This window comes from Tenrec ecaudatus, chromosome 11 (genome assembly GCF_050624435.1).
Source record: "Tenrec ecaudatus isolate mTenEca1 chromosome 11, mTenEca1.hap1, whole genome shotgun sequence".
Taxonomy (NCBI): domain Eukaryota; kingdom Metazoa; phylum Chordata; class Mammalia; order Afrosoricida; family Tenrecidae; genus Tenrec; species Tenrec ecaudatus.
In genome coordinates this window covers 86753439-86767001 of record NC_134540.1, presented here as the reverse complement: position 1 = coordinate 86767001, position 13563 = coordinate 86753439, and the positions used below count along the sequence as shown (strand labels likewise).

Sequence of the window (13563 nt, the reverse complement as noted above, 5' to 3'; positions counted from 1 at the left end):
CTGTTAACCCTACTCTCATTGGCCCTGAGGAGTTTATCTGCCCTGGATTCCATGTGTTTCCAACTCTTATCTGTATCCGTGTACCTCTTCTAGTCTAACCTGATTTATAAGGTAGAATTGGTATCATGATATTGGGGGGTGGGGGAAGCATTTAGGAACTAGAGGAAAATTGTATTTTCATCGTTGCTACACTGCACTCTGGCTCATCTCCCCGACCCTTCTGTAAGGAGATGTCCAGTTGCCTACAGATGGGCTTTGGGTCTCCACTCTGTACTCCCACTCATTCACAATAAGATTTTTTGTTATTTGATGCCTGGTACCTGATCCCATCAACACCTCATGATCACGCAGGCTGGTGTGCTTCCTCCATGTGGGTTCTGTTGCTTCTGAGCTAGATGGCCGCTTGTTTACCTTCAAGCCTTTAAGACCCCGGATGCTATATCTTTTGATAACCAGGCACCATCAGCTTTCTTCACCACCTTTGCTTATGCACCCATTTGTCTTCAGCGATCATGCCAGGAAGGTTAGCAAAGTGTACTTGTGTTGAGGGAGTACTTTAGTCGAGGCCCAATGTCCATCTGCTACCTTAATAATAAACCTATAAAATATATGCACATAGATCTATTTCCCCATCATCATATATAAATATATTTACATATGCACATGCCTGTATATAGACCTCTATCAGTGCCCTTTGCCTCCTAATTCTTTCCTCTATATCCTTTTATTTTCTTCTTGCCCCACTATCATGCTCAGCCTTCATTTGGGTTTAAGTAATTGCTCTGTTACCTTCCCCTTGATCAAGTCCTACCAGGCCTCCTACACCCTGCTCACCATCCATTTTGGATCACTTGTTGCTCCCTTGTCCCTGAGTTTGTTAACACCCACTTCCTTTCCCCTCCCTCCCCTGTCCCCCCAGAGCATCAGGTCCTGTTGTTTTTTCCTACAGCTTTTTTATCCTGTCTATCTTATCTAGATAGACCTACAAAGATAACACTATGCACAAAAAAAACAAGACATCAAAAAAAGCAACAAAAGAAAATAAAACAACAAAAAAGAAAAGCCTGTAAATAGTTCAAGGTCTTTAGGAGTATTTTCCAGACAAGTCTGAATGGGTGCCACGCCCTGGCCCCAAAGTCTATTTTTGGTATTCTCTGGGGACTTCGTTGCTCTATTCCTCTTGATGTTCTGTTGCATACCCTTAGTGATTTACATCAGTTTGGTGGGTGGGGTAAGATCAGGGACAATTCCCACACTGTGTCTCCAGTGTTGTCCCCCATAGTGATATGGGTCAGCGAGGGACCTCATGTCTCATAGTGGGCCTGACCCTAGGGTTCTCTCTGTGCTTTGGCTGCTCTCAGTAGTAATATTGTCCTCAGGACTTCGTGGGCCACTATGTGTTCCACTCTCTCTTCCTCTCCCTTCTTTTGCTTCTGTGTGCTCTGATATCAGACATGTCCCTCTCCCTGAGCTGTAGCTTCAGTGCTGTCCTCTGAAGTGAATTCTTCTGTCGGGCCGGTGGAGTGGGGCAGTGTGTTGTCCATGTATTTGGGATTGGTGCCAACCCAGATGAAAATATCATAAAGAAAGAATATATTCCCCCAAAACTTGTTTGTTCATTAATTTAAGACAAAGCTTAAATAAATTGTACATCTAGCCTACTTGGAAGGGATTCAAGCTGTACTGAAGACATGAAAGAAAAACAAGGCTCTGGGAATTGACAGTACCAACTGCAATGTTTCTACCAGCTAATAAAGCATTGGATACACTAATCTGTATATGCCAAGAAATTTGAAAGACAGCCATCTGGCCAACCAACTGGAAGAGATCCATAGTTGTTCCCATTCCAAAGAAAGATGACCCAAGAAAATGCAGACAATTTCAAACTATTTTTAATAGTACTTGTAAGTGAAACTTTGCAGAAAGTCATTCAAAACTACTACAGCAGTGCAACAATAAACCTTTAGAGATTCAATCTGTATTTCATTGAGGATGTAAATGAAGGGATATTACTGTTGCTGTCAGATGGATCCTGGATAAAAGAGAATACTAGAAAGATGTGTGTACTTATGTTGAATTGGCTGTACAAAGCCATTTGACTGCATGGATCCTAATAAACTATGGATAGCATCACAGAGAAAGGTAATTCCAAAATACTTAATTGTGCTTATGCAGAACCCAACAGGAAGTATATGAACAGATGGAGGGAATATTGCATATTTTAAGACCAAGAAAGGTGTTGTCAAGGCTGTATCCTTTCACCATGCTTATTCAAGCTATATCTGAAAAAATAGTCCAAAAACCATACAGTAAGATGAAAAAGAATGCATCATCAGGATTGGAGAAAGCTCATTAGAAACCTACAATGTGCAAATGAGAGCCTTGCTTGTTGAAAGTGAGGAGGACTTTGAAACACTTGATAAAGGTCAAAGAGTAATGTCTGCAGTATGGATTACAACTCAATGTACACAAGACAAAATCCTCAACACTGGACCAATGGAGAACATGATAAATGAAGAAAAGACTGGAATTGTGAAGGGTTTCATTTTACTTGATTCACAGTCAATGCTATTGTAAGCGGCAGGCAAGATGATTTGCATTGGGCACATTTGGTGTCCAAAAGCGTTTAAAGTATTAAAGAGCAAAGATGTTTCTTTGAACACAAGGGTGTACCCAACCTAAGCCATGGTATTTTGTCACCTCATACACATGTGAGAGCTGGGCCATGAATAAGGGGAACCAAAGAAGAATTGACGTGTTCAAACTAGGGTAGTAGTGAAGATTATTGATTAAAATACTATGAACTGAAAAGGGGAACTTATCCCAGTGATAAATATAAAACTCCCACCCCACCCCTGCTTGTGGGGGGAGAAACAACAGAAATGTGGGTGAAGGGAAACAGGCGGTGTAAACTATGAAAATAGAAATAATTTATAAATTATCAAGGTGGGAGGGTGGGGACAAGGAAGGGGGAAAATGCTGATACCAGGGGCTCAACTAGAAAGAAAATGTTTTGAAAATGACAATGGCAACGTGTATAAATGTGCTTGATACAATTAATGTATGGATTTTTAACTGTAAGAGTCCCCAATAAATTACTTATTAAAATTAAAAAGTAGTAATGCTACAAACTGTCAGAAGAATAAACAACTCTGTCTTTGAGGGAGTACAGCCAGAATGCTTCTTAAAAGCAGGATGGTAGGATTTTGTCTCATGGTATTATCAGGAAAATCTCAGTCCCTGAAATCATGCATGTTAAAGTAGAGGTACAGCAAAAAAGAGATACCCTCCATGGGATGAACTGATACATTGGCTACAAAAATGGACTCAAGCATAGTAATTGTGAGCATGGTACATGATTGAGCAGTGTCTGGTTCTCTGTGCGTAGGGATCACAATGACCACTAACAACAACCTGCAGAAACATGAGAGACTAAACAGCCTGGCCTTAGTTGTATGGATGTTGAGTTGTTGTAATCAGTATTGCACTGTTGGAAGTGAGAAGAACAGGAGTGGACTTGTTACTCTTCCACTTTTAGAGAGTGGGCACTGAGCGAGAAAATATTCTTCATTCTATGCAGAGATTTTTATACCCTGGTTTTATCTTGTAATCATCAAGAGAGACTTAAAAATACACACAGAAACATGTATATACCCACCATTGCCATTTGGTCAATTCCATTTCATAGTGACACTAGGACAAAGGATTTCCAAGGCTGGAATCACTACAGAAGCAGACTGCCACATCTTTTTCCTGGGGAGCAACTGATGGGTGGTAACAATTGAGCATTTTAACCACTGTGCCACCAGGTCTCACTAGACACATAGTATTCTCTTTGTTCCAAACTCAGACTTAATAAATCAGAATATCCAGAAATCAAATATGGGACTAAAATATGTTTTTAAGTTCCTCCTTGTGATTGTGATCAAGCTTAAAAAGTATTATTGGGGGGAGGGGGCAAGAGAATATTTTTAAGATGCTTAAAATATGGGGCAAGTGCATTACATGGCATTGTAGGTACTTGTAAATATTTAACAGATTGTTGAATCTGCTTCTATTTATTGCTTTTCTCCTTTTAACTAAACTATTACTGGATTCCAGAATCCAACAGTAATTGCCCTAAACTTAAACAGAATAAACTGTTTATCTGTAGCTAAGTACTGTTTTTCTATTACTGTATATACTCAAGTATAAGCCGACCTGAATATCAGCTGAGGCACCTAATTTTACCACAAAAACTACATTAAAAATGTGTTGAAAACCCCGACTTACACATGAGTATATACGGTATATCTATACATATAAATAAGTGGTGTTTGTTTTAAGAGCTAATTTGTTATTTTTACTGAATAATGAATATATCCCTTTTGTTTTTTTCCCTTTTGTTTTTAGGCTGTGGAAAATCTCTGTTCGCACAAAGTTTCCCCAACACTCTACAAACAGCTACGTCAGGTTTGTGAAGATCATGTTCAAGCACAAATCCTTCCGTTTAGAGAATATCCTTTTTTGACTTTGAAGCTTTTGTGTATTACCTAAAATCCTTGAAATTGAATTAGTAGGTAAAGAATAAGTATCTTTAATATTTAAATAATAAGCTTTAAATTTTTCCTTTTATTTGTAGAACAGAATGCTAAAGTGTGTTTCATGTGGCTTAATATGATAGATTTTTAGATTAAATTTTTGCTATTTGAGTTACTTTGCTGATCTGTATTAAAGAAACAATGGTCATTAATTAAATCAGGTTAAAATATTTAGGAAAAGTCTGAAATATGTTCTAAAATTTAAGTTCTACTGTCCTTTGTTCTGTTAAAATCCATCTGTATTATTTTTCTATAATGTGAAACAAATTAGCACAAATATAAAGGCTTAAAGTGACATTGTTATTATCTCCCTTTTAGGTTTCTTGCTTTGTGTATCACAAGCTGAAATCAAAGTGTTAGCAGAACTGTGCTCTCGCTTGGCCCCTTTTAAGCCCGTTGAGTTGTTGCAGAATGCAGCTCCTTGTACTACAGGGCTCCCCACTTCCTTTCTGACTGTTGACAGGGTAGCTCTCAGTCCCTATTTGCTTCCTTCTGGACCAGCAAGAGAATCCTCGGGTTTGCTAAGATGGTCTTATCTAATCCACGTTTGATCACTTCCAGTTCATAGCAACCCTGTAGGGCAGAGTAGAACTAACTGCTCCATAAAGTTTCAAGTGCTGAACTCTTAATGAAAGCAGAATGCCATGACTTTCTACCATGGAGTGACTGGTGAGTTCAAACCACAGACCTTTTGGTTAGCTGGGTGCTTTAAGCAGTGTGCCACCAGAGCTCTGTGACCTAATGAAAATTGATACATTGCCATTGAGTCCATTGCGATGCATAGCAACCCTTTTGGACAGGATGGAACTGCTTCTCTGGGTTTCTAAGATTGTTGTTTTTGACAAGAGTAGAAAACCTTAACTTTTTCCTGCAGAGTGGTTTGTAGTTTCAAACTTGTGACCTTCTGGTTAGCAGCCCAAAGAGTAGCCACTATACCACCAGGCTCCTAACCTAGTGGTGTCAGCTCACTCTCAAGTCACTTCCAACTCAGTGACCTTGTAGGACAGGGTAGAACTTCCCATGTGAGTTTCAGAGACTAACTCTGGGAATAGAAAGCCCCATCTTTCTTCAGAGTCTGATGGTTTAACACTTAACACCTGTCACCTGGGCTCCAGTAACCTAATGAAAGAGTAATGAATCCATCTTACGTAGTCCTGCCACACAGAGAAAATGAATTTTATAAGGCATTTGAGCAGGTGGAGATCTTATGGGCATTCTTAGAATTTCTGTGCCTCAAATGTCTACAAGAGAAACCTTAAATTCTTTAGCATTCAGTACAATAAAAACCCATTACACACTGGGTTCAGTCTAACCTCCCATCATCCTCCCATTCCTGTAGGCATACACATCTCATCCTGTGAACTTGCAGAAAATCAACTTGAGGCTGTGCTTTCCTGGGCTTCCATTTCTTAATGTATAATATTAAGTGGTTGAACCCTAAGTTCACGTCTAGCTCAAGGAATCATCCCCCCTTCCAACCCCCCACTCCCTCTCACTTGGAGAGGCTGTAGCATTCTAAATTCATTGAAAGGAGATGGCAAAACTGTCACAGCAATTCATATTGGCTGTCGTGATTATTTGCATTGTGTTAGTCCGGGTTGTCTAGAGAAACAAATTTGTAGACACTCGTGTATAAGAAAGAACTTTATAATATAAGAGCAGTTGAATATTGAGAAACCAGCCCAGCCCAGTTCAGTTCAAGTCCATAAATCTGATATTAGCCCATATGTCCGATACTAATCTGTAAAGTCTTCTTCAGACTCATGGAAACACATGTAGTGATGCCAAATGCAGGAAGATCGCAGGTCAGTGATTAGAAGGTCTTGTGGATCTAGTGGCAGTAGAGGCATCTCAGTGCAGGCAGGGGTCTCCACATGGCTCCTTCAGCTCCAGAACTCGAGCGTAGCCCCATGTATCCTCTCCACAACATTGTCACACGGAGAGTGAGCATGTGTCCTGCCTCCAGCGAACTATTTATCTCCTTAGCACCTCCAAATGAAGTCATCAAGCTGCAACCTGATTGCCAAGCTAAACTCCACCCCTTCACTTGTAAGTCTCAAATTGAGGCTTACAGACAGTCCCTACCCCTTGTCAATTTGACACTTTCATACGACTCTTTAGCCATATATAATTTTCAAACAAACAATAAATTCATATCTGTACTTAACAGGATAAAACTAAAGTGTATACAGTTCAGTATGTGCCACCCTCATTTAAACATAACATTCTATATGTGAACAAACAAAAATACCCTATGCTTAAAAATTAAAGTTAAGTAACACCTACACCTTAATCCTATGGATATATTCTAGCACCTATGAAAGTTTGTAAGCCAATCACTTCATGCCTTTATTCCCTCCAGATTTTGAGTATCCAATTTCTATACTGCTCACTTCCATCAACACAGTGCTCTGAGGAGACATTCATATTCATTGACGTAAAGAATGTTTATTCCAGTTGGAACCTTGTGAAGTCCCCATCCATTAGCAGAGTCAAATCAGAACAGGCCATCCATGAAGCCAGCAACAATGTGCACCAGTTCACAGGCTCAACATTTTTTTCTTCATCTAGTCTGGTTCTGGTCAACTCACTGTGGGTATCCTTACCAGGGTGCCCTTTGGCTGCCTTGCCTTTAGACCAGGACCCAAACACAAATTCTCAACAACCCTAAAGAAATCTTTTCTGTCTACTGTACTAGCACTCAAAAATAGAAAAAATGCTAAAACATGACACGTGATAATTACTACTCTCCAAGTGGTTGGTCATAGTTCTGTAACGGACATTATCTTGATGCTGTACAGCAACCATAATTATAAAAATTATCATTTGTTTTTAAAAAGGAGAAATAAGAAACACTTCTGAGTGGGACATACAGTTAAGCACTTGACTGCTGGCTTAAAGGTTGGCAGTTCAAGCCCACCCTGGGGCATTTTGGAAAATCAGCCTAGTGAGCTGCTTCCAAGCAGTCACAGCCTTGATCAAGGCAACTAACAACCACCATGGTAAACGTTTCTTGTTGAGTTGAAAGGCATCTTGAGTTTTAAAATGTTAGGATATTAGAGAGAAGACACGGGAACTATAGTATATAATGCATTTTGGAGCAAAATTTCATGGAAAGGCATTGAATTGCATCTTCAAGGATGAATCTGATATAGCTAGAGAAAGGGTGAGTGAGGATACATAGGGCATCAAAACTGAAATATGAAAGGACTTTTTGTGAAAGCAATTGAGTAGTTTTTAGCAGTACTGAAACTTGTAAGGATTACTAGAATATAAGGCTTAAATTTTAATTTAGTATACACTATTTATTATAGGATTATAGCCTGAAAGACAATGCTAGTGGTGCAGTGGTTAAGTTCTCTTGGTTGCTCACCACAAAAGTGGGTGGTCCAAACTCACCAGCTCCTTGGCAGAAGGAAAAAAATGGCAGTCTGCTTCCATAAAGATTACAACCTGGGAAACCATATGGAACAGTTCTAGTTCTGTTAAAATCAACTCAACAGTGATAGGGTTTTATACCATTAAGGAATTGGACTTAAATCATATGACCATCAGAGTTCTTAGAGATTTCTAGAGGAAGAATTTGCTGTAATTAGATTTTTGTTTTAGGGAGGTAAATTTGACAGAAGTAGTAGACAGATCATAGACAACATTATTTTAAGTCTCCAGATTTTTATACACATTACAATGTGCCAGGTATAATGCTAATCCATGGGAAAAATAAATATGAATAAAATGTGTTCTGTTTTTTTCTAGCATATAAAGGGTTGATAGAAACAGAAAACATTTATGGAATAATACAATAAAGGTATTAAAAAACTCAAAGCTGTGACATAAAGAGCAGAGCCAGTTTTGTCTGAGAGCATTCCTCAAAGAGGTGTTCAGACTGTCTTCAGGTAGTTTGGCTCAGTGCCACAGCAGACAGTCTGAAAAATCATGCTGGTGAGAAAGGGAAGTTTTTCTTGAACAGAAAAGTATGACTTACTGGGAGTGGGGAGGTTTGCCACTTATAGGAACCTCTAAATATGAGAGAACTAAAAGTGATCGGTGATGCATTATGAAAGAGCTTGCTAACATGGTTGGGATTTCATCTGACAGAATCAGCTGGGGTACTTAGGCAGCAGAATGGCATGAATTTTGTATTAGAAAGATAACATCCTCTTTATGCATTGTGGTGTGTAGGCTACAATGGGTAATTAGACAGGGAGACCAATTGGAAACTCCTGAATTGGTGTAAGTGTCCTCACGCCATGGTAGGGGTGGGACTAAGGCAACAGGAAGGGAAACAATGGATGGCAAGCTTCAAAACAGGTTCAGAGATCGGAGGGAAGGAATTTGATGGCGTAGAGTTGTGGCAACTGGTTGTAATCAGTATCTAAATAAGGAAAGAATACAATGGACTGGGTCTGGAGGAAGGAAAGATTAATTTGATTTTACCCACTTGGAAATACCCTAAGAAAATGCTAAAGATGTCTTTTATGCAGTTGGTACTAGAGGTTCAGATGAGATAGCTGTAGACATAGCTATGATTCCCCAGGAAGTATGAGGAGTGCAGTCTCAGAAAATGGCAGAGGATAGGATCCTGGTAACTTCACTGTGAGGGACCGGAAAAGAGAATAATGTTGTAGAAATTGAGGGTTAAGAGCTAAAGAAGGAAGTTTTAGGTGGCAATTGGGTACATAACTTGTAAGAAAAGTATCATGCGATGAGAAGACTGAGGAAATGGCAGATTACTAAAATATTTAAGTTGCATAAGTACTGAATAAATGTTTATGCTAGACTTTAGCCTGTACACCAGAGATTCAAGATAACAGTTCCTTCTTTAAAAGAACTCATTCTTACTAGTGAAGAGAGCTATCGGTCAGCCCAGCATTTTAACTGGCTGCGTTAATGCTTTTGCATGTACCCATTCACTCACTGGTCAGAGGACATTCCAAGCTAAGCATATTTATCTTTTCATAATAATCTTGACATTGAAGCCAATGAGAATCAAGACTTTGGGAACCCTTTTATAAATTAAACAGACTGTGTATCCAGGTAGGAAAAGGGCTTGTGAAATGGAACCATCCACTGTTTTCTTTTTACGTCACCATATCCATTCAGTTCATTTATATGCTCAATCCTACATTTGTCTGTTTGGTGATATACCTAGCCCAGAAATATAGAGACAAAAAAAAGAGGAAGGCCCTTAGTGAGATGGAATGGCATGGCGGCTACAACATAGGAACAATTGTGAGGATGAACCCAAGACCGAGCAATTTTGTTGTTGTCGTGCATAGGGTTGCTATGGATTGGAACGGATTCAATAGTACCTAACAACAACCACTGACAGGGACACACATCTCTGCCATCACTCTTTGCTTAACCAGTCATTACCTATTAGAAAAACATTCTGTATAGCTAGATGCAATTACATGAGGAGGTTTTTTTGTTTTTATTGTTTTTAATATAAAACTTGATTCAATCCCGGTTTCAGCACAAAATGTTTATGTCAAACTCTTCAGAATCTAAATCTTGACATAATAGGAGAAACTCACTCTTCGTGGACTCGTGCAGTAGTGAAGCCTTGTTTAGCCACAGAAAATGCTAGTGGGTGGAAAATACCAACTACTTAAAATAAAAAGTCAACTGAATGCAATTATGCATGGAAGTGTTCAATAAAGTTCCCTAGTTACTTTTGTAAGTACTTCTTTATAATGATAGTGGGTTCCATGCTTCTCTATAAGGACACCCTTAAACATGGGACCTAAAGGAGCCCTGGTAGTGTAGAGGTTACATGTTGGGCTGTGTTCCACAAGGTGAGAAGTTTGAAACCTCCAGCCCTCTTGGGAAAGAGATGGGGAAGGGGCTTTTTACTCCCATGAAGAGTTGCTGTCGTGGAAACCCACAAGGGAGCAGTGTCACTATGAGTCAGCATTGACTCAGTGGCAGTTTTTTTTAAATGATAACCAAATGTGCAGGTAACATTGGGGCGGGTTGGGGTTGTGAACTGTGTTGATTACCAGTCGAAACGTGCCGTGACTTTCATCACGAGGTGGGTAGTTCTCATTGAACAATTGGGATCAAATCCTCAGAATAATTAGTGTGCTACCATCACAGATGTCACCTTGATTGTGTCCTTGCTGGCTTAAACATGTAGCCTTGTCAGAAACGCTTCTTGACCCCTTTGTTTTCTGCAGACTGTTGATGCAAAATTACTAACACAGTGTGCAATTATAATTTGAGCATTTATTTAAAAGTTCTTCCCGAATGACTTGTTAATCGTTAACTTTGAGGTCTTACCGGTGATGGACTCTCTAGTTGTAATGTCTAGGCAGTGCTTCCTGAGGACTCAACAAACCCTCAGGAGTACATAACGTAAAACTATTTTATGGGCCTTATTAGTATGTTATTTGGTTGATTTTCAACTCATACTGATCCCTTATGATAGTAGAACTCTCCTATAGGGTTTATAGGCTGTAATCTTTATGCAAGCAGATCAGCAGGTCTTTCCCCTGCAGAGCTGCTAGGGGGGGTTCAAACTGGCAACCTTTCATTACGAGCAGAACAATTGATTAATTTATTACACCACTAACTTGCATAAGAATGTACATATGCCCTTTATTTCCTCAACTCTTAAATACCTCAAAAAAACTTTTTATTGTAAGTCACATGAAGATTACAGGGTAAATCAGTTTTTCTGTTGTATAATTTTTAATCATTTTATTGGGGGCTTGTACCACCTCATCACATTCCATACATATATCCATTGTGTCGTGCACAATTTTACATTGGTTGCCAGCATCATTTTTAAAACATTTTGTTTATACTTGAGCCCTTGGTATCAGCTCCTCATTTTTTTCTCCCTCCCTTCTCCTTGATTATTTTTATTTTACACTGACCATGTTTCACCCACTTTTCTGTTGTCCATTCCCCAGGGAGGGGGTGATATGTAGATCATTCTGATCAGTTCTCCCTTTCTCCCCCACCTTCCCCTTTCTCCTCATGTTATCACTACTCATTATTGGTCCTGAGGGCTTTATCTGTCCTGGATTCCCTGTGTTTCGGCTCTTATCTGTAGTAGTGTGCATGCTTTGGTCTAGCCAGATTTGTAAGGTAGAATTGAGATCATGATAGTTGCGGGGGTGGGAGTGTATTAAAGAGCTAGCGGAAAGTTGTATGTTTTGTTGGTGCTGTACTGCACCCTGAATGCCTTGTCTCTTCCTTGTGTCCCTTCTGTAAGGAGAGGTCAAATTGTCTACAAGATGGGCTTTGGGTCTCCACTCTGGTCCCCCTCATTGACATTGATAGGGTTTTTTGTTCTGGGTCTTTTTTTTTTTTAATCATTTTATTGGTGGCTCATACAATTCTTATCACAATCCATGCATGCATCCATTGTGTCAAGCACATGTGTACATTTGTTGCCATCATCATCCTCAAAACATTTGCCTTCTACTTGAGCCCTTAATATCATCTGCTCATTTTCCCTCTTCCTCCCCACTCCCCCCTTCCTCATGAACCCTTCATAATTCATAAATTATTATTTTGTCATGTTACACTGTCCTACGTCTTCCCCGGCCCTCTTCTCTGCTGTCCATCCCCCAAGGAAGAGGCTATGCATAGATTCTTGTAATCAGTTCCCCCTTTCTACCCCATATTCCCGCCACCCTCCAGGCATCGCCACTCTCACCACTGGTCCTGAAGGAGTCATCTGTCCTGGATTCCCTGTGTTTCCAGTTGCTATCTGTACCAATGTACATCCTCTGGTCTAGCCAGATTTGTAAGGTAAAATTGGGATCATGATAGTGGGGGGGGGCATTTAAGAACTAGAGGAAAGTTATATATTTCATCATTGCTACCTGATATCTGATTCCCATCAACACCTCCTGGTCACACAGGCCGGTGTGCTTCTTCCATGTGGGTTTTGTTGCTTCTCAGCTAGATGGCTGCTTGTTTATCTTCAAGCCTTTAAGACCCCAGATGCCATATCTTTTGATAGCCAGGCACAATCAGCTTTCTTTCAGACACCACCACATTTGCTTATGCACCCATTTTGTCTTAAGCGATCATGTCGGGAAGGTGAGCATCATAGAATGCCAGGTTATTAGAACAAAGTGTTCTTGCATTGAGAGAGTGTTTCAGTAGAGGCCCAATGTCCGTCTGCTATATTAATACTAAACCTATAAGTATATGTGCATAGATCTATTTCCCTATCATTATATAAAAATATATTTACATATGTACATTCCTGTATTTAAACCTCTATAAATGTCCTTTGCCTATTTCTTTCCTCTATTTCCTTTTACCTTACCTCTTGTCCCACTATAATGTTCGGCCTTCATTTGGGTTTCAGTAATTTCTCTTGGTTACATTGCCCTTGATCAAGTCCTGTCAGGCATCTGCACCCTCCGAGTCATCGATTTTTAGATCACTGGTCCCTGGGTTTGTTAGCACCCACTTCCTTTCGCCCGTCTCCCCTTCTCTTGTGTTCCCCAGAACCGTTGGTCCCATTGTTTTCTCTGGATTGTTTATCCTGCCTAAAAACCTAGAGACAATAATCACAAAAACAAGACAGCAAAACAACAAGAAAAACAATTACAAAAATAAAAGCATATAGATAGTTCAAGGTCTATTTGTTGACCTTAGGAGTGTATTCCGATTGAGTTTGATGGGGTGCCACGCCCTGGCCAAATGTCTATTTCTGGTATTCCCCAGGAATTTCATTACTTTGCTCCCCTTGCTGCTCTGTTGCAGTCCATTAACATTTCACCTCCGTGTGGTGGGGTCAGATCGGGCACAATTCTCAAACTGCCTCCAGTGTTGTTCCTTGAATTGATATGGGTCAGTGAAAGATGTCTTGTCTCATGGCGGGGCCGGCCCTGTGGTCCTCTCTCTGCATTGGGTCCTCTGAGCAGGAGTATTGTCCTCAGGGCTTGGTGGGTCAGAATGTGTTTCACTCGCTCCTTCCCTCTTCATTTGCTCCTGTGTACTCTGATCAGATGTG

The 13563-nt window shown here is 40.0% G+C and overlaps 1 protein-coding gene across 1 annotated transcript in view; it reads left to right on the top strand.

Moving 5' to 3' along the window:
* Positions 1-13563, top strand: part of CUL4A (cullin 4A) — an 82129-nt gene that overhangs the window by 23819 nt on the left and 44747 nt on the right. The window contains exon 3 of the mRNA XM_075563402.1: positions 4393-4496. Coding sequence (XP_075419517.1) covers positions 4393-4496 — 104 coding nt within the window. The remainder of the gene's footprint in view (positions 1-4392; positions 4497-13563) is intronic.